Source organism: Nyctibius grandis, chromosome 9 (assembly GCF_013368605.1).
Source record: "Nyctibius grandis isolate bNycGra1 chromosome 9, bNycGra1.pri, whole genome shotgun sequence".
Taxonomy (NCBI): Eukaryota; Metazoa; Chordata; class Aves; order Nyctibiiformes; family Nyctibiidae; genus Nyctibius; species Nyctibius grandis.
The window spans coordinates 43835918-43863803 of record NC_090666.1 but is presented as its reverse complement, the minus strand read 5'-3'; the positions used below and the strand labels follow the sequence as shown (position 1 = coordinate 43863803).

At 39.7% G+C, this 27886-nt stretch overlaps 1 protein-coding gene across 7 annotated transcripts; it reads right to left on the bottom strand.

Moving 5' to 3' along the window:
- Positions 1-27886, bottom strand: MARCHF7 (membrane associated ring-CH-type finger 7). Of its 7 annotated transcripts, none has more exons than XM_068407325.1 (11): positions 27719-27886; positions 22997-23198; positions 17529-17687; positions 15231-15402; positions 13442-13609; positions 8488-9282; positions 8166-8319; positions 7733-7902; positions 6406-6515; positions 4912-5025; positions 1-1119 (listed from the first exon to the last, which is right to left on the bottom strand). In XM_068407325.1, exons 2-11 carry the CDS (start codon positions 23141-23143, stop codon positions 844-846), a joined length of 2265 nt encoding a protein of 754 aa, XP_068263426.1. In that variant the 5' UTR covers positions 23144-23198; positions 27719-27886; the 3' UTR covers positions 1-843. The 7 variants fall into 7 exon arrangements, 5 of the variants coding, with proteins under 5 accessions (XP_068263426.1, XP_068263422.1, XP_068263423.1 ...); XM_068407326.1 differs by adding an exon at positions 2974-3022 and having other exon boundaries at positions 1002-1119; positions 8166-9282; XM_068407321.1 differs by having other exon boundaries at positions 8166-9282.

Sequence of the window (27886 nt, the reverse complement as noted above, 5' to 3'; positions counted from 1 at the left end):
TTCCAATACACGTATGACAATTTATTGTACCACCATTCATATAAAGCATTTTGATCAAAAAGGGTCAGAAACAATCTTAAATATCTGCGTAAGAATTTACAAACATTAGTAAAGATATACCACAGACTATAGCTTTCTAAGTTTTCAAGTGTAAGTTCTGGTAGATATCCACGTTTAAATGAAATGGACAATACCAGTAGAGATGCATACCTCTATTGTCTTTATTTATAAAGAAGTGACAACACTAGAAAACACATTGAGATAACCAGTGCTTTGAACAGTGAAGGTGGGATCTAAAAAAGTCTGATTAAACTAAACCTTAGGTCTTTATCAAGTTGCATATCTGCCAGGAATGCTGAAATGCAAGAGTTTACACCTGCAATATTCCATAATGGAACAGCCACATAATATCAAATATAATCTCCAATTTCCAAACTGGTACATAAAAAAGCCATCACTAAGTATTAGAAGACCACTGCAAGTTCTTATTGCTTTTTGAGTTAAATATAATCTTCAAATAAACAAAACCCCAAATAATCTCTAAAGTATCTTGCTCATCCTCCTGTTCATTCATTAACACTGGAAGCAATCAGTTATTATATGATGCGGCAACAGAGGCATTTAAAAAAACCCAACCAAAACCTACTTAAGTACATGGACATCCCCACCCTCCCTGCCCACCCTCACCCTGAAACCCACTATAACCACTTAGTGCCAGTAGAGGAGCAAAACTCAATAGACAAAACGAGAAATCTGAGTACAGTAAGAAGGAAACAAAGAGAGATACAGCTTCCTTAAATATTCAAAATCTGATGTCTTCCCAAACAAAGCACATCATCCTCATTAGTTAAAAAGGGAAGTTGCTTTATATGTATCTAATCCTTGCACATGCTGAGTAGTTCTCAAGTCTGCTGGGTTCCACTGTGCAGCAGTTGATTTTGAATTCAACAACGCTTCAAAAATTACAGTAATATTCAATGCACTCTTTACTAAGGAGAGGAAAAAAACAAATGCATGTTGATGTTGTTCTTGCCAGTTCAGCATTTCTGCAGTAATTCCACTTGTCTCTTGCAGTATGAAAGTTCTACCAGCATCAGTCTTCAGAATCATCCTCAGAAGCTGTTGGAACAACATAGTATAATCAGAAGCTTTGACAAAGTCTGTGAAATTACGGCACTTTAATGTGAGTAGTGGAAATAAAGGTAATTTTATAATATTAACTAGTAGATTGTAATACCCGCCCAAACCTTGTGTAATTGCATAGCTTAACTTTTAAATGCATCTCATATCTGAAAAATACAGCATTTTCAAATCAAAACTCGACATTACAAAACGCAGTGTCCTCCTGCTGTTCTTCCTCAAAATAAAAGGAAGAAAACAATTACGCCAGAGATTCAACTTTTATGTAGTGTTTACAGTGGCTAATTCCAACAGTAGTCAGAGGAGAATATGTTCAATCCATGAAAGCAACACCCAACACAAGGAAAACAAATTACTCACAAAGTTAATAATTTGGATACTAAAATATCTAGAAAGGTTCATCAGTCTAAACAATTAGAAAGACTCTTAAAAAAATTTTTATATATATATGTATATATGTTGCTTAATGCAATTAAGTCAGGCCTACTTGGAAGCAGCTCCTCTCTCCACCTGCGTTCTTTCAGCATATGCAAAATGAACATAAAGCCCTCATATGCATAGGATTTTGTTGTTGCAAGGTGAATTAAAAGACAAATATAAACTTGTCAACTATGATAAAAAAAAAAAAAAATCAGTACACACATCTACAATAGGTTTGTAAAGTGCTAGCTTGTTTGTAACAGGAATTTAATCTGTCCTCTTAAGCAAACTCTGCAGTCAAGAAAATATTTACACTCAACTAACTTGTTTCATCTCTGAACACAGAAAGAAACAAGATGCCTCCTCACTTCTCCAGTTCTTAGAAATGTAACTAAAGTAGCATCAATAATAAATCTAAAACTCAGTATTCCTCACCTGCAGGTTAGATAAAGCCTGAATCAAATATAGATTAAATTACTGTTGAAAATGGCACTCATTAAGATTAATTTTTACTCTAATAAGGATGCACACAACTTAGGAATAAATTCTGAACTCAAGTCCACCTTTGTCTCCTCTGAATGCAGAAATAATCATCTGCTCCTTTAACTAAAACTTACACACACACCCCCCATTCCTTACCACACTCTAAATATGTCCTGTGCACTGAAAAATCATATACAAACCTCGAATGTTTACAGACATTGACATGCACACTAGGGAAAGGAAAAAAAAAAAGTATACCAACTACCCTTCTACTGCTTATTCATCATGCCCAGAAATAATACTTAGATTCAGGATACATTTACCAGAAGTCAGCATATGGCTTTGAAATTTAGTATGCTGAAGAAGCCATTAGGTAAAAAGTAGGCTAGTCTTTTGCCAAAATTGGCAATTGTTAAATTTCATTCCTGAAGTGGATAGGTCTGATCAAGTAATACACACAGCCAAAAAGTGTGTGTGGATAGAAAAGAAGAAAAAAGAGGGAAAAAAAAAGAAAGGGGAGAAGAGAAAATGGCAAGACAAGTATGGTAATTGAAGTACAGTGAAATTCAACTTTGAATGTTTCTTTTCTACTATGCCTCATGTAAAAGGCTACAACGTGAAGGTCACCACCAATTCCATAACAACGCACTCCTAGAATTACAATAACCAAACTGTAACTAGTGAAAATCTTGTTATCACTTGCAGAAAACAAGTGGTCTAAACAACTCTACATTGTTGGGAAATTAATCATGGAGAATTAAAACCAGTTCCCTCTCAGATTAATTCTACTGATAATGGAAAAAGCACTGCTGGGTAAAGTAAAATTTTCAGTAATGAAGTTCGGTATTATGAATCTTGGCAAGGAGGATTGTACTCATTTAACTTTGAGTTGATCTAATGGGAGGGGAGGGGAAGAGGGGAAGCACCTACTTTCAATATCTTCCATATGTGCCTGAAGAGTTCTTGCAAGGTTAATAAACTAGAAACAAGGCAGAGAGAAAGTAGTTTAAAAGTTGCAAAGGTATCTGCAGAAATTTGCAACAAGTTAGCAAAATTTTCTTTACTTTTTCTTCACTTTTTCCATCCCAAAGCTTCATCACAGATGTTGGTTAACCTAACCCATTTGCCCAACTTACAAAAATCAATGCAAAATTTGAATTAATTCCCACACATTAGACTTCAAATTGCTATTGCACAGTTATTTCAGCTTCCACTATGTCAAATGTTTCCGGTAGCAGTTAGTGGCATCATCTTCATGTTCTACAGTCTGTAAAACTCGATGATCTTAAAGGTCCTTTCCAACCAAAATGACTCTATGATTCTATGAATTTTGAAAGTAGCACACATAAACAAGTGCCAGTTTTATGAAAACTGTTCCTAGAAATCGTAATGCAGAAAAACATAATCTGTAAGGACTGCACTAGTTTGATCCACTTCATTTACTTCACTATTAATATAGCAAAACAGAGCCCTCTAACTGAATAACGTTAATGAAAAATGCATAAATACACTTTCCATTTTAACTGAAAATAAAAAATTTAAGAGCAGGATTACTATTAGACAATGGTGGCAGTTTAATGTTAGAAGTACGTGGTATCAAAACCCAAAGCCAAAATCCCTAAGAATGCAAGTTCCTTAGGCAACTTCGAAAGTCTCAGCCAAGCGTTTCTTCGTCAGTGACAACCTACATCACTGTTTCAGTGATAGTCCAGGCGCTGAGACACACCAAATAAAATGAAACAAGAACATAACGCTACGCTTCCCATAGCTCAGCATCAAACACACATCGGTGCTCTCACAGGCTTAAAATGCAGCGCCACACAACTGCGTAATGCCGCCTCTGATGAATAACCTGTAAAAACACCTTATTGCTGCAATACACTCAAGCTAATCACCTGTACTGGATCCTGGCTGTTATTAGATTGTGTCTTTTATGTCTCTACACTTGTAGCAGAGAGAACTGGACATTTCATTTGTGGATCACAAAATACAAGCTCTACATTAGAAGTGTACAGAAAAGAGGACCACTGTTCTAATACAGTAAGAGATCAGAGCACACTCCTGCCTCTACCCCAAAAGGCCTAGAACCTGCTAGCAACCATTCCAATAAGCGTTGGACAAGCTTAACATTGTCAATTCTTTGTATGTAATAAAAAAAAAAAAAAAAAAAATCAGCTTTTCAGGAGCTCTGTTGACCAAGAGCACTGACTCATTATCTAGTATCAAATAAACATGTAGAATACAGGATTTCTGAATGAGTCCCTCTGCAGAAGTGACTTTGTATGATGATCTCTTACTGGTAAAATGTGCACTTATTGCATTTCTAAGCCAAGCCATTTAGTGACAAGAATCCGGTCAGATACAACCAGTAAGAGTTTTGACTAATGCCACAAAATTATACTATAGCTAGTCAGTTTCAGAATGTAATATTCAAGTACTTATGTAGGCACAATTCAGCAGACAAGCATTGCAAGGTCTAGACCTTTGCAATGTAGACTGGCATAATGAGAAAAATTAAATAAGACAGTCCAACGTTCTCAACCGCATGTTTTGTACAGAGGGAGGTTAACCTTCCAGTTTTGCATAAATTCACAATTATCATGACAACATACACGCAAAGCAATGGATTACAAACAACCCTGACAAAAATGATTCTGCAACACAGTAACTGCAATACAATAAAGCTCTACCTTCAGTTTCAAACAAAACACAGTGTTACTGCATCGACAAACCCAGACCACTTTAGACCCAGATTTGTTAAATAAGCATGTTTCTCGGCTATCTAGCTCCCAGGTCGCTCAAGGTTAACAATCTAGTTCCAAGTTCTCTGTACGAGCAATTCCTGCCATAAAATCACCGCATACTTACTCTGACACGTGTGCTGGCCTCACTTGCAGTTCCTAGCATATCAGAAAAGCGCTGCTCGCATAAGTGTAACAACACTACAAGGTAGAGACCAGAGCTGATAAATTCATAGTCTGCCTTAAAGGAGATCAAAAGAAACATTCAGAATGTCAGTGATACGTCTGCATATATGATTCAAGAAGCAGAACAAGAGTTAGATTTTATTGGAAACATTATATATTTGATCTCTAGTTGTTCCAGGAGAATTAGGGAAATGTAATACTAAAAAATTTTAATTACTGAAAAGCTATTGATACTTCTGGTTCTTCCCACCCACCCCAGATCTAACATGTTACCCTTGAAGATAAATAGAAAAAGTTCTACAAATTCTGTCAACACGATTAGTTCACAGGAAGGAATCAGAATCAGAGTATTATACCACCGGGGAAAATAAAAAACAACAAACTTCGCTGGTTTCTCTTCAGTGGTTCCAACGCTTTACAGAAAGCCAAAATAAAGGGACATAACTTTATGATGTGAAGTATTTTGAGAAATTATTTTCCTTGATAATATAAAGAAAAACTTTCAAAATGCTACTGCTGAACTGATCGTTTAGAGTCAATTTAGAAAGAAGTTTCAAAGCTCTTATTTCTATCAAAGTGCAGTGACAGTAACCAACAACCAGTAGTGCTAAAACATAACACGACAGCACTCTCACTCTCAGATTCAGAGTCTGGCCCAAGTGACAGGAACTACAGTACTAGGCTAACAGCTCACTCTAAATTAAGAAAATTAGAGGTAGATTTTTGGCCCCAAAACTGGTGTCACTTTGTATTTTCTTTCAAGTTCTGAGGTAGGCAAGTTTCATTAGTCTTGCTATAATTCACAGAATACAACCCAGAGAATAAAGAAAACTCTGAATAAAGTTCATTAAAATAGTGCCAGCTCGTTGTTATTTATTCATTTTTAAATACTACAGGATCCAGTAGTTCTAAGATAACGTATTTTATGTAATGAGAGTAACACTAATAGGACTTGAATTATTTTTAATTTAGGAAAGGACTTGAAGGAGCAGCAGGAAGCTGTTAGAAAAAATGTTAGTTTCTACCACTCCAGTGAAACAAAAGAGTTTTTAATGATACGCTTAAAACAACTACTTAAGTGTGTTAAAGAACAGCTAAAAGCAAAGACAATTCATGACTTAATGTGAAATTCAATCTGATCACACTAGTATTCCCACTGCACCTATGTGGCAGAAACACTGGACTGCAAAGCTAGATGACAGATCTGCAACTCAGAAAAGGACAAGAGATACATTACACTTACTGAAAGCTCAGCTATAGGAAGCACAGCAGGAAGACAGAATTTGTCTGAACACTGAGGAGAAAAATCTGTTCCACGTTGACATTACTTTATGTGCATAACAGCCCTTCTGAAAAGGAGATGCATTTTCCTTCTCTAAAGAGCACCCTCCCAACACCAAATAAACACTTACCAACTTTGGCAAAATATACTAACTTGTTCATTTGCATGTGCCCTATAGAGTTCATGAATATCAAAGTCTTCCAGATTCAGATGCAACTTCTCCTTGCACAGTTCACAAGTTGTTACTGCTTCCAAAGAAGAACCTGGTGGGGAGGGGCAGGGGGAAAGTCAGTGTCAAGTTGCAAGAATCCATAACATAGGACACAACTACACAAGCATTACAAACTGCAACTAATTCTTGGCTTTATTTTGCAAAGCAAGATTAGAAGAAAAGAAAGCCTCTAACACGAATGTAGTGACTATCTGCTACTATAAGAATTTAAATGCTATAGAATGTTTATTCTCTATCCAGCTCCACATATTTTGCCTCATGTTCATTCTGGACACCATATGCCTCTTACTGAGAGTCTGGCATAAAATCACTGCTTGGGCTGTTCGAATTCTTCAGTGTAATCCAAATATACACAAAAATAATAACAAATATACTGGAATAGCTTAAAGTTATTGCCAGAGTAACATTTTGTCTTGAAGCACCAGGTTTAAAACAAGCTGCTCCACAAGCAACAAGATGAACAAAGAAGTTTATGTTTAGATTTATGTCTTATACAGTTAGATACTTCAAATAATTTCTCCTACAGGCTGAGGCTTCTAACACATCCCTACTCTGATGTGGCTCCTCTGATACTGAGTGAAAAAGCAAACAGATGCTAGCACCTTCCTTTGGTAAAAAGTATTCCCTGACCCTCACATCTTCTACCAAGCTACCTATTCTTAAGCCTTAAAAATACTACAGATAAGTTAGTTATCAAGTGGTCAATCAGTTTATTACAAAAACATTTGCACACACTGCAATTTCTGAAGTCTTTCTTAAAAAAAATTCTATATGCATTTTGAAGTAATTTTTTGAACATGCAGTTTTAACTGCCTTGAACAGGAATTAGTATCTCAAAGAAAAAAAAGATTTAAGTATAGTTACAACAGAAAAATATTGTTGGATTTTCAAATTCCTATCGCTCTGCTGCAGTCAGCCTGGCTATAAGTCTTAAAAACTGGAAACACATGCACGACAAAAGGTGTGGAACGAAGCAGAAAAGTAGCTCTAAACTTCTGCAATGTTATAGTTTGCCTAGTATCTTAGCAGACAATCCCAAAAATGTAATTTTCTGAATGACAAGGACAGTTCTCGGAACTACTCACATGAGAAGCTGCACAGACAGACAATAAGCCTGGAAGCGCCGCACTGTTGTTTGTCCCTAACTGCTCGTTTTTCAAATAAATACCTTAATATCACTAAGAATAATTCTCCTGATAAGCCTCTCAATGTAACTGGAAGTCTACCTTGGTCTAGAGTTTGCTTTACCTGAATTAATCTTGGACTGCAGCCATTTTTTCATGCACTCCTGGTGAACGTACTTCAGACTTCCAGTGCATTTGCATGGCTCTATTAAAAGGTTATCAGAACTTGCAGAGGACATCTGACAGATTCTGCATAAGTCACCCTCTTCATCTTCAGAATCTTCTAAAAGCAGGCTGAATAGGAAGGAATATCAACAAATGCTGTGACGCATTTCACGTAGGACTTTTTATAATAACAATTCCGTTCATCAAACTGTTCTCAAACCTATGAGAATTAAAACAACTTTGTCTAAAGATAAAAGTGAGAACACAGATGATAGAGGACTGAGCTGCTGCCTTCTCTGAAGGAAAGGTTCCTTTTAACATCATGGTTACAGAAAACCCTCTCATGTTAAGTCATGTACATTTTGTTATCTCAAAAGAACATACTAATTTACCTCTCTTTAATTTTCTGGAGTCTTTCTGGATCTCTTGAAGGTGGTATTTTAGACTTGCCACTTTCTTGTCCATCAGACTGATTCCAGCCAGAGGGAATAATATCTACAGTTATCATAAGATTGTCAGATAGATTGCTTCCTAACGTTGGAGGCACTGCAAAGCGAAAGAGAGAACCAGGCAGAATTCCAGAACTTCTCCTGCTGTGGCCTGAATCTGGTGGGGAGGCAGTAGCTGTAGGAATACCAGATACTGCAGGTGTTGGTGGTCTGCTAACAGAAGCCCGAGGAGGGCTATCTGATGCTTCAAGAGAGGTCTCCTCACCTGACTCTCTTCTTCTGAAGACATGCTGTGACCTAGCAGTTGTATCAGAGGTAGAGATCCTTGCGGATTCATCTCTTCCTTCTCTTCTCCTTCTGGAAAAGAGAGGTGTACATCTGTTCCTCAAAGAAGAGGATAACCAGGATCCTGTGCTCCTACTTTCAGAGTCTGGTCTGTAACCTTCCCCATCTGAATCAGAGTTATGATTTTGTGAAACTCCTGATAAACCCCATCTTCGTCTAAGAAAACTAAATCCCTGAGAAGCTTCAGAAGTCTGAAGTCCTGGAACTTCCGGAGTTGCAGCTCCATTACTGCTCGACAGAGTAGAAGCTTGAACTCTTGGGACCACTGTTGACTCCTCAGAGCCTAATGATCTTGTATGCAATGAGTCTTGGCTGGACCTTCGAGAGAAAAATGTAGATGACATACTAGATGCTAAACGAGACAGCAGCTGTCTGGTTGTGCGCCTCCCTTCGCTGTCAGCTGCAGGCTCATTCAGTGACCTCTGAGAAGATAAAACCCTTTCAGAACCAGTTGAGGAAGGAGTTTCACCTCTAATGGCAGTAAGAGAAAATGATGGCTGCATGCTCCTCTGGGGAGATTCCAATTCGTTTCTCCTTTGTCTTGAAGGATAGCTGGATCTTGAAGAGCTCATGTTAGAATCTCTATTGAAAAAAGTTGGCTGATGATCAGAAGGCAACTGGCGGTTCATGGATGCATTCAGCCTCAAAGTGCTTAACGAGTTCTCTTTTGGTCTTGCTCCCTCTGCATATGAAGAGGCAGGCCTCTCTTGAAGATCTGTTGCAGAAAAGCAGAGGAAAATACTATGACAAGATGTGCTCTAACTGTTACATTCCAGGTGGATAACTCTCAAGTGTTTTAATTATTACATTCCACATGGGTAACTCTAAAGTGTAAATGCAGAAGTTCAGGATCTCATGATCCTTACTCAAATTTGGCAGAAAGATTCCAGAGCAATATTAAGTTTAAATTTACTTACCAGAACTCTAAAGTTAAACTGAAACCTAGACTGGTTTCAGTCTGGTAAGCCCATTTGAAATCTAACACCCCCAAAAACCTTCAGAATATCAAGGTATGACTTGCTGTCTTACATGCGAAGATGAAAATTCTGACCATCTGTCAGAAGTTACGTAAGAACAGCATCTGAATTAAGAACAGCAAACTTTATACAATGCTATTTATAACTTAAAGGTCTATTCTGCCTGTAGAATGAGAAAGACAGGTTAATGAAAATTTCAGCAACGTAGCAGATACCAGAGCACCTGAAACAAATGCATGGACAGCGCCAAGTGTATTCCCTGTCTACTACAGCAAGCTACCCTTATTCTTCTCATCATAAAAGCATCAAGAGCTGCAGTTACAAACACTACTTACAGGTAGCATAAAATTATTGACTTTTGATAGCAGAAATTGAATAGTATCTAAATTAGGTGTATATCTTACTATAATAATGCTTTAAACCAAGAACTCAAAAATAAAAAGAATACCCTAGAAATACTGTAATTCCACTGCCAGCCCAAAGGGGTTATCTGGCTATTGCTTTTATCAAAGAAATGCAACAACTAAGTCAGTTCACATGTTCAGCTACACAACTGGCTTAAGCATGATCAGACTTAACCATTCTGGATTAGTAATCTCATCTGCTCTCCCAATTACCTTGTTCACGTATAGTCAATCAGATAACTATCGCCACATTGTTGTGTCCTCCCCTGCTTTTTTGATCACCCAATGCTTCCCAGTGGCCAGCAGATTGAGGGAGATGATTCCACCCCACAAGAAAGATGAAGACAGACTTTTTAACAGAGCCTGCAGTGACAGGACAAAAGGTAACGGTTTTAAACAAAAAGAGGGCAGATTTAGACTAGATATAAGGAAGAAATTTTTTACAATAAGGGTGATGAAACAATGGAACAAGTTGCCCAGAGAGCTGGTAGATGCCCCATCCCTGGAAGTGTTCAAGGTCAGGAGTGACAGGGCTCTGAGCAACCTCATCTATCATAGAATCATAGAATGATTTGGGTTGGAAGGGACCTTAAAGATCATCCATTTCCACCCCCCTGCCACGGGCAGGGACACCTTCCACCAGACCAGGTTGCTCCAAGCCCCATCCAACCTGGCCTTGAACACTGCCAGGGAGGGGGCAGCCACAGCTTCTCTGGGCAACCTGGGCCAGTGTCTCACCACCCCCACAGGAAAGAATTGCTTCCTAATACCTAATCTAAATCTCCCCTCTTTCAGTTTAAAACCCTTACCCCTCATCCTGTCACTACATGCCCTCGTCAAAAGTCCCTCTCCCACTTTCCTGTAGCCCCTTCAGGTACTGGAAGGGGCTAGAAGGTCTCCCCGGAGCCTTCTCTTCTCCAGGCTGAACAGCCCCAACTCTCTCAGCCTGTCTTCATAGCAGAGGTGCTCCAGCCCCCGACCATCTTTGTGGTCCTCCTCTGGACCCACTCCAACAGCTCCATGTCCCTCTTCTGTTGGGGGCCCGAGAGCTGGACACAGCACTGCAGGGGGGGTCTCCCGAGAGCGGAGCAGAGGGGCAGAATCCCCTCCCTCGCCCTGCTGGCCACGCTGCTGGGGATGCAGCCCAGGACACGGCTGGCTTTCTGGGCTGCAAGCACAGGTTGCCGCTCATAGTGAGCTTCTTGTCAACCATGACCCCCAAGTCCTTCTCCTCAGGGCTGCTCTCAATCCATTCTCCACCCAGCCTGGATTTGTGCTTGGATTGCCCCGACCCATGTGCAGGACCTTGCACTTGGCCTTGTTGAACTTCATGCAGTTTGTACAGGCCCAGCTCTCAAGCCTGTCAAGGTCCCTCTGGATGGCATCCCTTCCTTCCAGCTTGTCGACCGCACCACACAGCTTGGTGTCATTGGCAAACTTGCTGAGGGCACACTCAATCCCACTGTCCCTGTCACTGACAAAGGTGTTAAACAGGACCAGTCCCAATACTGACCCCTGAGGAACACCACTCATCACTGGTGTCCACTTGGACATGGAGCTGTTGACCGTAACTCTTTGAGTGCGACCATCCAGCCAATTCTTTATCCACCAAGTGGTCTATCCATCAAGTCCATGTCTCTCCTATTTAGAGACAAGGATGTCATGCAGGACAGTGTCAAATGCTTTGCACAAGTCCAGGTAGATGACATCAGTCGCTCTTTCCCTATCCACCAGCACTGCAACCCCATCGTAGAAGGCCAACAAATCTGTCAGGCATGATTTGCCCTTAGTGAAGCCATGTTGGCTGTCACCAGTCACCTCTCCTTGATTTCCGTGTGCCTCAGTAGTTTCCAGGAGGATCTGCTCCATGATCTTGCCAGGCACAGAGGTGAGACTGACTGGCCTGTAGTTCCCCCGGTCTTTCTTTTTTCCCTTCTTGAAAATGGGGTTATGTTTCCCCTTTTCCAGTCAGTGGGAACTTCACCGGATTGCCACGACTTCAGTGGGAACTTCACCAGACTGCCACAACTAGTTGAAGATGTCCCTGCTCACTGCAGGGGGGCTGGACTAGATGACCTTTCGAGGTCCCTTCCAACCCAAACCATTCTATGATTCTTATAAGCATGTTTTCTGGAAATACTGTGTAACTACCTCAACACACAGCAGAATTCTACTGTAGCTGAACTGTAGTTAACGTTACATGAAGCAGCTGAGGAGGCTAACATCAGTAGTCTCCTTCCTCAAATGGCTAGATTTGGTGGGGGCGAGGGGAAAGAGAGGGAAGGAGGAAGCAGATAAAGCCCACTAACGTCCTAAGAAGGGAAGCTTCTTCAATATTTTAACTACTTAACAAGCATAGGTAGATTAAGGTAGGAAGCAGAAGCTTTCTCTATGTGTTCTGGAATTGAAACCTTTAATGTTTGTAGTTTTGGTGGGTTTTTTGTTTTGTTTTTAATGGTTTCTGCATTGCAATCACCATTTATTGTTGAAGCTGAGGTTTATGCATCTGGCAGATTCTAACTAAAACATCTGCACAAATGCCAAGCATCTGCCACATGGTGTTGATTACAGAGCAGGGAACCCAGTCGGGAGTTATTTTTATAGCACTTAACAGTGGCACTGCTGCTAGAAATAACGAATGGACAGTACAAAGCAAGGCTGCCCGCCCACCCACCCACACATTTCTCCCGTGAGGCTCTACCAGGTAAACTCCAACTGTCTACTTATTAAAGAAATGTAGAATATGATGACATTAAAACATACTCTTCTGGTAAGGTAAGACTGCAGGATTACATCTGGAACTAGTTTTTATCTTCTCTGCTTATCTTCTATACTTAAAAAAATTACCATTTTTACCAGTTCTGCAATATAAAATACCACTAATACATCTGCAAAAGGTGGGAGATAAAGACTGATGACAAGCTTCCCCTGAGACAGCTTTAAAGACCACAACACTCTGAACAGAAAGTGAAAATGACAGTGCAGAAGTACATACTACTCCTAGCAGTCACCATGGAACAAACCTCTCACCTCACGTAAAGTATGCAGTTATTCATTTTTATTTTCAGTGGTCTAGCAGTTTTCCCTAATAACCACTCAAGAACCCAAATGGAAAGAGATAATGTGATATGGGCACCTTAATGAAAACCCTTTCCTGAGTCAAATTAACATTATTTATCTTCCCATACCTAAATACAAAGAAATCTTAAGATGAACAAGAATACAGAATACTGACTATTCCCACAGTTACAGTGGCAAGCACCAATACCATTTCCTTATGACTGAATGCATCTACAAGCTAGACCATGCATACATCCTTTGACGGCTTAGCCAATGCATGGAAAATGGCCAACCAACTTCATTTAAAAGGATATCTTAAAATTAAATAGATCTTTTGGCTTTGTGTTTTGAAGAAAATATTGAAAGAACACGTGAAGAAACTAACAGTCATGCAACCTATGGGTTTACAAGCTTTCAGTTGTACAATACATACATGTTGAAGATGAAAAGTCACTGTTTCTGTAGCTGTGATCCACCAGGTTATTGACGGACAGATCTGTTCCTCTTTCTAACTCTCTTCGCTCTCTCACCAGCTCAGTTCCAAGGGAGCCAAGCATCACTGATGAAGATCTAGGAATCCTACTGTACCTCCAAGAGGAATCTAGAAAGAAAAAGTAAATAAATCCCCTACTTTGTAATAATTTAAAAATCCAATTTAAAAAGCTGGTACTTATGCATGCATAAGTATCATATCAAAGGCGAATTTAACAATACCACTAAGCTGATCAAATGACCAGCTGCCAACGTAAAGCCAAAAGTAAGCACCACTCTGCTGATACTGGTGCTTATATAATCTTGCTGTGAGTTAGTTCTGAAAGCTAAACCAGAAAAAAGTAATAATACTTTTGTGAAGAGTCAGACCCATTAACATTCATACAGGACAGGAGGAAGAGAAATAGCATCTTGCTTTCTAATGGTAGCTAGTTATTAAATAGGCTTCATAATATGGCAAAACAGGAGCTTGAGACTTAGTAAATGCTGCCATTCTAATGATGCTTCTTAAAACGCTCCTAGAATTCATTTTCCAGAAGGACAGCTGAAGCTTAAATACAGCTTAGACACAACTTTAAGAACAATGACTAATACCGTTCTTGCTCATACTACATAGTAAACCACTTCAGTTTTAAAAAAGATCTTGTTTTTTTGCTAACAGCTCCAACAACTAAATAGGGAACTGTACATAGTTCAGCTGTGAACAAAACTCTTGTTCCAAAAAAGCGTTCTTCAATGTCTCTGAAAAATCCACCTTGATTTTGTTTTACTGGTAACTTATAAATACAAATTTAAACATTCATTGGTCAGCAGTGTGATGACCAACCAATGTATAAATGGAAAGACAGGTAGTCCTACACCACAATGAGAAATGTTAAGGTGGTCATTTTATTAACGAAGAGTAAGAAAGCATCAACAATACTGGGTTTTGAGCAAGAATTTATTAACTTTTATTTGGATGACTGTGTGGTTCTGTAAGGGGATATAAAAAGAACATAGACCCATATTCACAAGAGTAATCTGAATGGATCTAACGGTCTGTTTCGAAACATTCTAGAAATATTTTCAGTATAAGTTTCTGACCGTTATTTCCTGACCTTTAGACTTTTGTTAGTATATTGTTTAACTTACATCTATCCAACTATCACGTACTTATTTACAGCTTTAATGAAAGATCTGTTTTTCCTGAAAGAGCTCCTAGTGCAGAATGTTTATTTTTGTCTGGCCTATAGAATGAGTTTAGACCCTGGAAAAAAACCCTCTTTCTTCCCTGACCCCTAACAACAGTGCTCTAACCAGCCACGACACTGTGCTGCTTGGAACACAGAGTTAAGTAAGGTAAAGATTTCCTTTCTGCTGTCCCTGGCACACGTAGGTTTACCAACACAATTTGACGCATGAAACAACAGCAGCTGCGTTTATTCTCTCCTTGAAATCTTAACCAATTAAGACATATTTGAGCCATAAAGTTCAGCTTTACTGCAAATGGAACAGGTACAGGTAATAATTTTGAAATCATGCGAGTACAACTGGGTTTTCAAAAGACCATGTTAACAGCATTCTAAGTACTTTGGATACTTCTAACAGTGTGAACATTCTCTTCTGTTAGGCACAGGTTTTTAATATTTAAGAATAATAAAAGCATAATATTTCAAAGCAAGTCTTCTGAAAATCAATCTTACTACTCAGACAATGTCCATGTAACTCAGCTCTAGTAATCAACCTCTCACCTGAAAAGGCAGTCAAGCCATTACTTCTCACAGAAGAGGTAGATGTACAAGATAGCTTAGGTCTCTTTGAATCACTATCTCGCTGCTGGCTATGCAGTCTTGAGTATGCTCCCTGAGTTCTCTCAGACTCACCATAACACCCAGTTGTAAAATGAGAGGAAGAAGATGTAGACTGAAATAACATGAAAAAAAAATTACAGACACAGTATTTCAGATGTACTTACACTGAACAAACATATACATAATGTAATACTCACAAAAATAGTACATAAGAACTTTAAGATGCAAAGCCTTTTTATTTAAAAATAATGTAGGATTTATGCTTGTGCTCTTGGTCAGTATTCCCAGGTTTACTTAAGACAGTCCTACCAAGAAAAGTCAGTTTCTATTACAATCAGCATTATTTTTCCTTTATAGATAGATGTGGCTTACAGGGGAAAAAAAATATTCCTGACTTGTAAGATGCTATAACCATGATCAAATATAGCTTTACAAATCTCCAAAGAAACATAATTTTCCTGTCCAGAAATGGCCAAAACTGATCAGCTTCATTATTTTATTAATAGTTTAACTAATCCAGCTTATTTTTTACCAACCTAAAATATACTTAGCTAAGGAGTCAGGTCTAGCTTCTAGTAAGCTGTTTAGACCAGATATAGCTTTATTACATTAAGCTCAAGTGCAACTGAAACAGTTCAGTGTAAAGAATGGGTATAAAGCAATTTTTGCAGTGTACAGCACTGAAATAAAACAGTTTTCAGAAAGTAGTACTAAAAAAAAAAATTAAGATAGCCTATAAAATTGTTAGTCTGGTTACTTGCGGCAAGGCATTCACTTTCTATTTGAAATGTTTTGCTTTTATTTTTTGATATAAAAAACTTGAGCTCAATCAAAAACCTCAGTTGAGCTGTTTGTCCTCACAGAAAGTATCTACAACCAAGACCCTTTAAGGATCAACCAAATTAGAGTAGATGTTATAGTTGTGTTTTGTTTCTATTTTCTTATGTTTTTTTTACTAAGCTTATGTCACTACTTTTTACTCTTTAAAACTAAGAAGTATCTAAGTATTTCTTTTATCCCATCATAAAAGACAGATGGGGAGAAACAGAAACTAACATCACAAACCAAGTACAAAGCCAGGTTCATTTCCCTCATGAATCATCTGTTTAACATATACTTTATCTTTTAATCATTTGTTATTTGATAAGCAGAAGTTTCAGAGTGTCTTCTGCAATGTTCACTTGCATTAAAACTTAAGAGAAAAATTAACCTTAATGGGAAAAAATGTATCATTTTGAAAACTCTACAGCACCAACTTAACGAGATATGTAGGCCCCTTACAACCACAGACTCCATTTGCATTTCAACTATATGTAGAGACGCTACCATGACCTCCCCTGAAGGCCAGCATCTCCACACTAGTGCCTCCCTCCCCACAACTTATCTCAAAGCGTCTTCACCTTTAAGTCACAGTAAGAAAACAAACACCTCTTTAAGGTGTGAGCACTCTCAAGTGCCCCAACATCTTTCAGTTGGAAAGCAAGCAGAATTTTCTCTTGTGCGCTATCTTCCCGCCAAGCATCTTCACAGTTTTCTGCTTTTCCCATCTTAGTATTTCTGCTGCAATTGAAAGCATTTTATTGTTGCTCTACAGTACATAAGCGTGTCAAAGCAGCAAACTACTTTAATTTTGGAGTTATGAAGGCACATTCTGGAGCCCAGTTAAGACAAGCTGTTACGGCCGGAGCCCTGTATCTCCGTCAGGTGACACTTCATTTTCTCTCACAGTGTGCTAAGTAAGCACAGTTAGACCATGAACTGCTCCTCCACAACTAAGTTTTCTAAAGCAGGTCTCCAAAACCGTGAACTTTGTGTTAATTCACAAAGCTGGTACTATCCAAAAAACACACCCCCTAAAAATACCTGATGGAACAAGCCAAGTATAAACAATATTAGTTTTGCCATCTGTAGGACTATAACATGTGTGAGATTCTAATCACCCCCTCCTTTTTTTCTTTTAAAATGGATATTTGCAGAGCCACTCTCACTTCAAATTTATTTCTTAACTATCAGTAAAAATAATATACATTATTATTTTCATCCTCTGAATAATTTCTTAACACTGCTATCTTCTTGCTTTCCCTCCATCTTGACTTAGTAAGATCTACTTGTCTAGAAACATTGCAGTGAGCCCCTGGAGCAGCTTTTCAGATTCGAAAGGCTAAGGTAAAACTTAGGGGGTTTTTTTTGTTGGTTTTTTTTTTTTTTTTTAAAGTATCACACATTAACAATTCTCACCAATCTGCTTCTGCTTCCCAAAAATCTTCCAGAATGTGGATGATCAAGTGTCCCTGAGTAGCGAGTTGAAGAGGACGTTGGAAGCTTCCAAGGAGTTTCATGGGCATCTCTTTCTCCAACTCCCCAGTCTCTACTGGAACTATTCAATACGCTGGATTCCTGAAGAACAACATGCTTATCATATGCATCTTGTAACTCAAAATGAACTCATTATCTGATCTGAATATTGAAAACACAGGGAAGTGGAAGTAGTAACAAATCTGGAAACCTTTCATGAGAAGCCTCAAGGGATACCCAAGGAGAAATGAGCAGGCTTAAGAGAGCACCACTGGCAAAAGGAAATATTTTTTAAGTTACTTTCTAACAATTATCAGCTCCTTTATCTGTCCTCTCATTTGACTGTGGACAATAAAAAGTTGAAGTCTAAGGCTTTTGAGGCATTCCCCAACTTAGATACTCCAACAACAGGGCAGAATTAAGGACCTCACTTTCAAGTGTTAAGTAAAAAACCCCACACATGTAGAAAAAGAGTCTTCATGACAGCAAAAGCGGCTTTTTGGCCACTAAAGCAAGCCATCTGTCTTGTCCTGGTCATCAGTTTTAATATAGGAAAGAGTGGGTGCAAAGAGGGAGGACAAAGAAGAAAAATCATGTTTTGGGCCTACTAACAGATAATTATTTTTACATAAGGAGCATGATCTGTCCTAGTAAAACAGATGGGACAATATATGTAAACTATGTAATCAAGTTACTATTCCTTAAAAAAAAAAAATACCACGATACTGCAAATCACACATTATCTTCTCTGAGTTTTAAACACTTCCCTTTTACCACTGCCTATGTTTTTTATTTCTCTGCAGTCTATTCTAATAATCCATCATTGTGTTATTGGCAGGGAAGGCTTGCAAATCATTAATTCCAATTACACTTCATGCAAGCAGCAAAAATACATTTCAATTTTTCACTACAAAATTGAAACTTTTGTGTCTCAGGTTTCTACAAATCACTAACATTGAAGACCATCATAAAATAGTAAACAGCACTGGGTACAAAACCATTCGGGGCTTAAGAAATAAGGTAAATAGTTTTAGTAGCCAATTTCAGACACAGTGCAAAGATACTGAATCCAGAGTTTGATATGCATAACAAACTAAGATTGTTTGGCAAAACAGTCCTGCAAATAAACATTGTTTGCTGCATTACCTCAGAACAAAGTGCTCACATTATTTGAAGTCTGATGTCTGCAGGGCAATGACCGTAACTCCTTTTTGTGTTTTCTCTTCCAAGATACTCAGGAGCTCTGATCTTTACCTTGGCTACACAGGCAAGTTTCTAATAATGAAACTGGGAACTGCCCAACATACAAATCTATCTTTAAGAGGGATGAGGCTCTACACTACTAGTTTCACTGAATTTCAATGAACAGACGATAATTAAGGAAAGACACTGTAATTTAATTTTATCCACAGAATAATCATTAAAATTAGTAAAATTAATAGAAATAACAGAAATCCAACCATTTTATTGCAGCTAAGCAGAGTTTGTAAGTGATTATTTGTCTGTCCTCTTTCTATGAACTATTAATACTACAACTACAGAAGTTTCTGTCACTATTTCTTAAAAGTTGTAGTATTAGGATTTAAAAAGCTGAAGAAATATTCACGGTTATCATTCTCACACGGAAAATTCAACCTGAAAATAAAGTATCAGCCAGTAAGTTTTCTCATATTGCAAAGTCTCAGTAGGCTTCATCAGCTTTCTAGTTTACTTCATATATGGATAATCTGCCCACAGGCACAAGACTACACAACTTTAAGACAGAAGTAAAGCTCTCTTTAAAGGTTCTTAATATGAGCCATATCTGAAGACTTAACTGATCTTTAAATACTTACCTTTCTTTTTTCTCTGGCTGTTAGATTCTGAAGATCTGAGAATTTCATCTTATTTTAAGTGTCTGTATCACCACAGTAAGGACCTTAATCCAAGAACAACACACTCACACTAGCACAGCACCGAAAGCCAGCTCATGGAACTACACCATCCACCACCCTAACGCCAACACAGCTTTTCATAGCTGTGGCATCTCTGTACCATGCTCATTTCTTTGAAAGATGTTCCAAGGCCAAAATAGAGAGAAAAAAGCAACATACTGGGTATCAAAAAAGTTGCTTTAAGAGAAAGTAGATGTTCAGACATGTCAGGAAAGCTCAAGCTAATTGCTATATCTGAAACTTAAAAAAAAAAAAATTAAAAAAAAAAAATCTCAGTTTGCTTTCTTCCTTCAGTTCAGCTTACAATTAAAGCATTACACAAGGTATTCTATTTTTTGTGTTTATTTTCAGTAGCAGAAAAATGTGATCGGGAAAACATTCAAAACAATTTTATACATGACACTTGATCCTATTACTCCATTAAAAAAAAAAAAACAAACTTCCACTTCATTTCTGACGAAATGGTTAACAATGTTGTATCATAAAGCATAGGGATTTTTTTCTCATACCATTACACTAATTCGGTGTTTGTATAGTAAGTCACCTAGAAACAATGCTATGTCACATACATCACTTTAGTTTACAATTAACCTGCTTGTTATGCCTCCTCAGATGAGCAGAGGCTACTACTCAGACTGATCTCAAAAGCATACGACATACAAGAATTTGTACCTATATGAAAAAAATGGAAGGGGAAGGAGAACAAACCCACCTGAAATAAACCTCTCTCTTTTTTTAGCCCTAGTCAAACCCAAATACTCAAAGTTTGACTGCTCTGTCTCCAAAAGTTTTTGAGTTAAGCTATAATCAAGTATGGTCTCTAGCTGCAGGAATGACTTTACATTAAAACAGACAAGTCTCCAAGTTCTCTTTCCTCTATATACCCAAAGCACTACTGATAATCATACATTTTTCTTCTTCTAAATGACAAATCTTTTAAGTGACTTGGAACTGAAGGAGCTCTTAATATTTTAAGGTAGGCTTCTGAACAGATTAACAAAGTGAAAAAGCCTGCCCATTCCATTCCTATCTGACTGGACTTAATCTTATTTAGATGATTCGTTTCTTCTAGCCCCAGCCACTTGTAATCTTAACCTGCAAGCAACAATGGAATTTGCTCCTACCAGCTCTGTTAAGTACCAAAGGACAGTCAAAAGAGGGAGCTTCCCTACGCTTTTATCACTCAGCACTAGTCTCGTGTAACAAGCTCCCAGACTACCTTCTATGAATTGCAGTGGAAAGAAGGGATACAACATAATCTTCCATGCAATTATTTTCCCCTCTGTTTCAACTGGAAAGTGTCGTAAAGATCATTCCTGAGATTTGAAGCACTTTGCTCAACAGGAAATAGTCAAAAGATAATATGCAGTGCAGTGAACACACTGCAGTTCGTGTAATAAATGAAATAATGTAAAGCACATAACTCTTGTATTATAATTTCATAACAGCGGTAACACATCTAACTTCACAGCACCAGTTCAGCTCAGGACTCATCTTCCTATCAACAGCTTTCAGTGTGATATGTAGACCGCGTGGGTCCATAAATCCCTGCAAAAGAGTAAGACTATCTGATTTGGTTTTGCTGAGCAGACAGCCAGTAAAAAAATGTACCGGAATCCAAAAAGCAGCTCTGACAGAAGACTACCCTTAGACACTCCCTATAGCCTATATACTAATGAACACATGCATGTTAGACACGGCAAAATATAACACACATATATGTAATTCATAGAATCATAGAATGGTTTGGGTTGGAAGGGACCTTAAAGATCATCTAATTCCAACCCCCCTGCCATGGGCAGGGACACCTTCCACTAGACCAGGCTGCTCGAAGCCCCATCCAGCCTGGCCTTGAACACTGCCAGGGAGGGGGCAGCCACAGCTTCTCTGGGCAACCTGGGCCAGGGTCTCACCACCCTCACAGCAAAGATTTTCTTCCCGAGATCTCATCTAAATCTACCCTCTTTCAGTTTAAAACCATTCCCCCTCGTCCTGTCACTACTTGCCCTCGTAAAAAGCCCCTCTCCCACTTTCCTGTAGTCCCTTCAGATACTGGAAGGTGCTAGAAGGTCTCCCCAGAGCCTTCTCTTCTCCAGGCTGAACAGCCCCAAGTCTCTCAGGCTGTCTTCATAGCAGAGGTGCTCCAGCCCTCTGAGCATCTTTGTGGCCCTCCTCTGGACTCATTCCAATAATTATGCTAAAAATAATTAATGCTCTATTACTTCTAAAACTGTTTCTGGAAAAGGTATTATATAATACAGAGTCCCAGATAGCTTGTCAGCAGGACCAAGCTCATAACCATTTTATCAAAAAACAGGAGCATTTAATCATGAGGGTAGATTTAGGTTACATGTTAGGAAGAAATTCTATACTGTGAGGGTGGTGAGACCCTGGCCCAGGTTGCCCAGAGAAGCTGTGGCTGCCCCCTCCCTGGCAGTGTTCAAGGCCAGGTTGGATGGGGCTTGCAGCAACCTGGTGGAAGGTGTCCCTGCCCGGGGCAGGGGGGTTGGAACTGGATGGGCTTTAAGGTCCCTTCCAACCCAAACCATTCTATGATTCTATGGAGCTAAGTTTCTGCAATTTCTAAGACCAAGATGGGCTTACATTTCTGGGTCCAAAATTGAGGTTGGAACTGCTGACAGAAGCAGAAACAAAACAATAAGACAACTAAGCCAAACTGCCATCTGCTGTTCCCAAGTGCCCAAAATAATTTCTGTAGTTTAATCTCTGCTTCCCATAATACTCTTTCCGTGTGAAAGTACCTGCAGAGTGTGACTTTTTTTTTTGAGCATGTCTCCCCTTCCCAACAAAAGCAATCTGGTTAGTATAAAACATTGCATGTGAAACCACAAACACCTTTACCCCACTCCTGTCCACTGCACACAAAGCCCAGCTGTATTAACACACTGACACAACAGTATAACGTAAGCCTAAAGGTCCTCTTCTTACCTTCACAAAACGCAAAGAAAGTATGTGCTGCAGAGCAGTACAGCCTTTTGTCAGCTCTTAGAACTGCAACATAGTCCTGTACTTTTTGCATCACCCGCAGGTGAAGTGTAACGCCCCATGCACATAAAAATTCAAACAAAATCCTCACCTCCCCTCAACAGAAAACCCCATTTACCCAGGTTTAAGACTTCAGTGACTAGTGCCAAAACACATCCATAGTATCAGGATGCCCTTCATTCACTGAACTGATGACTTTTCAAGATGCAGCTACTAACAAAAGCAGATAAAAGCAGATGACTGGTACTAGGACTACCAGTTCACACTGCAGAATACTGTCATTGCCCTGGTTATTAAATCCTTGCACTTTAGAATTCATCTTGGTTTTTGTTCACAAATGCAAGGCCCTGGGTTGTACGTTTCCTTCTTTTTCTTTTTTTTTTTTTTTTTGTCTGGGTTTTAGGGCTTTTGTTGGTGAAAAATAGACATTAGATTAATTTATACTTTACAGAAAGAGACAAAACACATTACCTGGTATCCAGATTCTAATCTCCGTGAAGATTCTCTTGCACTATATGCACCAGCTAAACTGTTTCCAGACAGTGTTCTAGATCCTAGTGAAGAGCTGGAGGCCTGAACAGATATCCTTCGAGGAATTCTTGAGGGTTTTGACTCCATTCTTTGTATCCTGTATAAGGACACGCTGATTACTTTTTCTTTTAGAAGCAGGGACCTACATGCAAAACACGCACAAGTCATTCCGAGTGTATCATAAATATGACTCACACATACAAATATTTACACAGCGCTCTGGTCTGACTGTGCATCAGTAATACGGGGAAATGAGTTCTTACCCTAGTTTTTGTAACCTCTTCTTTACACCTCCTCCCATTCCATGTTAGAAAACTAGAATGTAGCTCCTTTTAGTACTCCTATTATTATATTACAATATATTCTTGCTATTACATTACAAGCGGAACTCCCTTAAGAACTCTGCAGCACTAGGATTAACACAAAATGAGCCAGGAGTCAGGGCCTCGGATTTCCTAAATTTATATATTACTTTTTTGTTAATGCACTGCATCTCAACACTTGCAGAAATTACACTCAGACTTATTCTTCAGGGTCAAAACTATGAAACTTCACCCTCCTGTGAAAAAAAAAACAAAACATTTGCAGTCTACCTGCCTCAGATAAATATTTAACTTCTCCAAAGACAACTCCCATGATAATTAATGTATACAAAAGAGCACATGCTGTCTCACAGGTATATATAAATTTACCTTTGAGTCATTCAGTGCTTATTGGCTATTTTGGTATTTCTAGGCATTTCAAAAGAAATGCTGGTGCCTTTTCCACATTAGAAGTGATCCTGTAGTCATTCCTGTCCTTGAAAGCATATCTTGACTTAATGTCACTCAAAAACTCCAGACAGATAGCTAACTGGTTTGCTAACATTCCCAGACTCTTCTTCCTCAGGATGGTACAGATAGAAACAGACCACAAAAGGTGGCTCTTACACAAAAAATTTAAGAGAACTGCAGTATCCTCAGCGGTGCGGTGGGAAGAGCAGCATGATAACTAACAACCTAAACAGATGGCCGAGAACTCCTTTGGTACAAGGTGATTTGCAGAAGTGGTACAATCTGTTTTATTTAACCACTTTTAATTCTGGCCTAACCTTCTGAGAATGATTTTTTTTTTTTTTTTTTTTTCTGGTATAGCTTATTCCCAATCAGTAAAGCACATTTTTTCCCACACATCAGCCATGCTCATCAGTAACACAGTCTGTGAAAAGCTGCTGCCATCAATCCTAACGTACCTCGTGTCTGGCTGCAGTTTCAAGTTGAGTTCACATACTCCGGACTTTTAATCTTAGCTGAAAGTCATGCTGCATTACATATTCTACCTGGTAAAAGCTAGTTTGTACAGAACTCCACTGACCAAACAGTTGGACAGCAGAGGTTAATTTACTTAACGGCAGGTTTTTTAACCACTGTTCTGGTGCATGCTCAGTTGCTAGCTTTACAACACGAGCCACAACCTAAAGTAGCCTAAATGCCTAATCTTGCAAGTAGAACTTCTTGGGGGGATTTTTTGTTTGGTTTTTTTTGTTTGTTTGTTTTTTTAATTTGGAAAAAAACCATTACAACATAAATCATATCAAGTTGGTATGCAAGCGAACATTTACATCTGTGTGCAAAAGAGCTACTGGGTTGTATTATGCAGAAGCACACCAGCTTAGAAAATTGCTTCTACAAACATACATAAAAAGGCACAGGACCAATTTTCTCCTCCAGTGGTAACCCCAAGAGGAAAATGTTATCAATCTGCTTAATCTTGTAAATTAGCAGAGGTTGTGATTTCAACCTGAATATGTCAGGATGATACTACCTATACATTATTTTTTTTCTCTAACTAAAGAGATCTTGCAGAAACCATACACAAAAAGTATGTTAAAACAAGATAAAGGCAGCACGTTAGAAAATGCAAAATTTAATATGTCAGTTTACGCATACACGTTCTGATTAATATCTTTAATACAACCATACATTTTTTCTGCAGTCCTGGCCTCAGCCAGCACATGAGAAGGAACTGCTATAAAGATGAATCAGAGTTGTGTAGAAACAGGCATTTGATAAGAGGAACTCTGCCTTGTTTGATGCAGAGGTGGAAAGGTACTGAAAAAAGGCCTTATGGTCTAGGCAAAGACCTTCTGCTCAAGGAAACTGTATTTTATCTTTGCCTTTCAACAAAGATTCAGCAACATGAAGCATGACACTGAGATTAATAATTTTTTAAAAACCACTACATAAGAGCTCTTCAATTTCTGGGCATTCGTCATGAAATTTACTTGGAATCCAACTATCAGAAATCACAAAAGCATGTATCTGCAACTGAAGCCAATGGAGCCACGAATGGAATATATAAGTTAGATAAAAACTAGGCACCTCAACTTTGGTAATCAACACTAGCAAGAAGTCTTCTGGGTTTTTTGTTGTTGTTTGTTTGTGGGTTTTTTGGGGGTTGTTTTGGTTTTTTTTTTAGTCCATAGTTCTCTGAATACCATTTTAAGCGTAGCTTGGAAGCCTGAGAAGTAACTGTCTTCATAGTTGGTTTGAACACACACAATACACATATAAGGCTTATGCTGATCGTGGTAACACAATGAGGCGCTCACGGTGAACACACTAAGCTATCACAGAACACAGGACAGAGCAAGACAGTGGCCTCACAATGGAAAAAAACTGTATTATTAAAGCCACAATAATACTTGTCTGCAAGGGGAATATTGTGTTTTTATAGGATATTTCAGAATGAGACTGGTTCCCTTTTACAGTATCAGCATCTTAAGGGTTTTTTTGAATGAGTACAAAGACACTCACACTAAAACATCAAACATTTTGTTTATCCTCACAGGAATTCAACAAATCCCAAGTGGTAATTAACATGCTGTAATTAAATCTATAACGACAAAGTAGTCACCTCAATTTACACAGAAGACAGTGAGGCCAAAAAATATTTAAATGACTTCTTTGAGAAACAAATAATAATAAATAAAAAATCTAAGTTGTGTTGCAGTCTGAACTGATTTAAAAGCCTGTTGTTGCCACAAAGGGAAGGAACACCTTACTCAAATATGACACCTGCTGTGTCCTTCACTGAGCAACAACACCACACTATCCTGTTAAAACACACTTCTGGTTTCTCCATCGTTTTGACACTACTCACGCTTGTATCCAACAACAGAGAATTGAGAAAGGGAACAGCAGGGTGAGAAGCACTCTTCTCATCAAAGCAACTTATTTCATCAGCTCATGCCCTGTTACGCAACTTAGCAATCAAAACCTCATGGAAAAAAATCTGGAAACAACTCTTGTGTCTCCTGGAATAAGGGATACATGTGATACCTCTCAAGACTTGGTAAGAAACCAAGTTCTGAAACCAAACTTTAAATTTAAAGTTACACCAGGGAAACAGATGACCAACTTGTAACGGGAGGTGGAGCTGAACAGCCTATTTTCAGTACACAGCTCAAATGTCATGCCCTTCTTGATCTGTCATCCTTCCAACTACATCATAAAAGATCAACTAGACCTAACATAGCCATGGACAGAGATAACAAGAGATAAAAGATCCGAGAGGCCTTTGCAGGAAAGCAGCGTAATCTCAAAAGGTAAAAATAACACAAACAGCAAATATTTAAAATAAAAACCTCTCACTCCTCCTCTCTTCCGCCCTGACCCCCTCTACTGAGAGGCAATTTGAGATAGTCACGTCTACCAGTAAGGAAAGCCTTTACTAGCTTCCGTGCTTTCTACTAACAGCTTAAAGCATTCTTACACCCTCAATCAGAGAGAAGCACACTCTTCACTCCCAGCTCCTACATTCAAGTTTTCTACCTTGGAACTATGTGGTGACACTTCTGCCTAAGACTTGAGCTTTTACGTCCACAGCTTTTTGTATGGTTTGATATACAACTGTTCGTAAGACCTTCCCCCGAGCAACCTGCGATCACGTGTCTTCCTCAGTGTTTACTCGCAATCACGTTTTTCTGACAAACAAGACGGAGTTCAGGGACAATCCTCTCAGTGTGCACAGTTCTTTGTTCGGGGTATTTTCTCAACCTTCAATCAAGGCAGACTCACAAAAAAACCTCAGCAGCCCCTCGGGAGTCTCGTGAGCCAGAAAAATATTTACCAGTGCCGATCGTCTACCTACGCTGCGGCAGCTGGTGCCACGGCGCTGGGTTGTTCCCCCAGACCGGAGCCAGCAGGCTCCAGACAGCGGGTGCTCCGCAGAGCCGCTGACGAGGGCGCCGTACCCTCCTCCCCAGGCCTGCGGGAGAGGCCCGGCCCGCAAGGCCCAGGCCGCGGCCAGGGGCTCAGGGCCGCGCCGCGCTGCGCCCGCGCGCCGGGCCAACGCCAGACCGGGGCTCAAGCCAGGCCCAAGGGCAGCGCCGGCCGCTCTGCCCCGACCGCGCAGGGCACGGGCTCCTCAGGGGGAGGAAGGGAACGGAGCGTGTCACACAGCTCTGCCGCCAGACAAGGCGCGGAGGCGTGCGGCCGTCAGAGGCGCTTGGCGGAGAGAAGGGCGGAGGCGCCCAGTAGCAGCCCCGAGACAAAATGGTTCCCCCCGGCCCTGGCGCGGAGCCGCCGGCCCCGGCCCCTGCCCCGGCCCCGCACACAGGCGCGGGCTGGGCCGTACAGAAACATCCTCCCCTCCCCGACACCGCAGGCGGCCTGTACTCACCCTCACAGCACAGCCCTCACGACGCAGACACTCAGGGGCGGAGGGGCCACCGGAGGGGCCTGGGCAGGTGGGGCCGGGGCAGGTCGGGCCGCGCCAGGCCAGGCCGCCGGCTGCCACGCCGAGCCACCCGCCGCTCCCTGCCACACAATGGCGACAGCGCGGAGACCG

Coding starts and splice junctions, on each gene's coding strand:
- MARCHF7 (XM_068407321.1), bottom strand. CDS start 23,143: ATGGAGTCAAAACCCTCAAGAATTCCTCGAAGGATATCTGTTCAGGCC. Junction 17,688..22,996: donor GATTAGAATCTGGATACCAG/GTAATGTGTTTT, acceptor GTTGTTCTTCAG/GAATCCAGCGTATTGAATAG. Junction 9,283..13,441: donor TGACTTTTCATCTTCAACAT/GTATGTATTGTA, acceptor TTTCTGCAACAG/ATCTTCAAGAGAGGCCTGCC.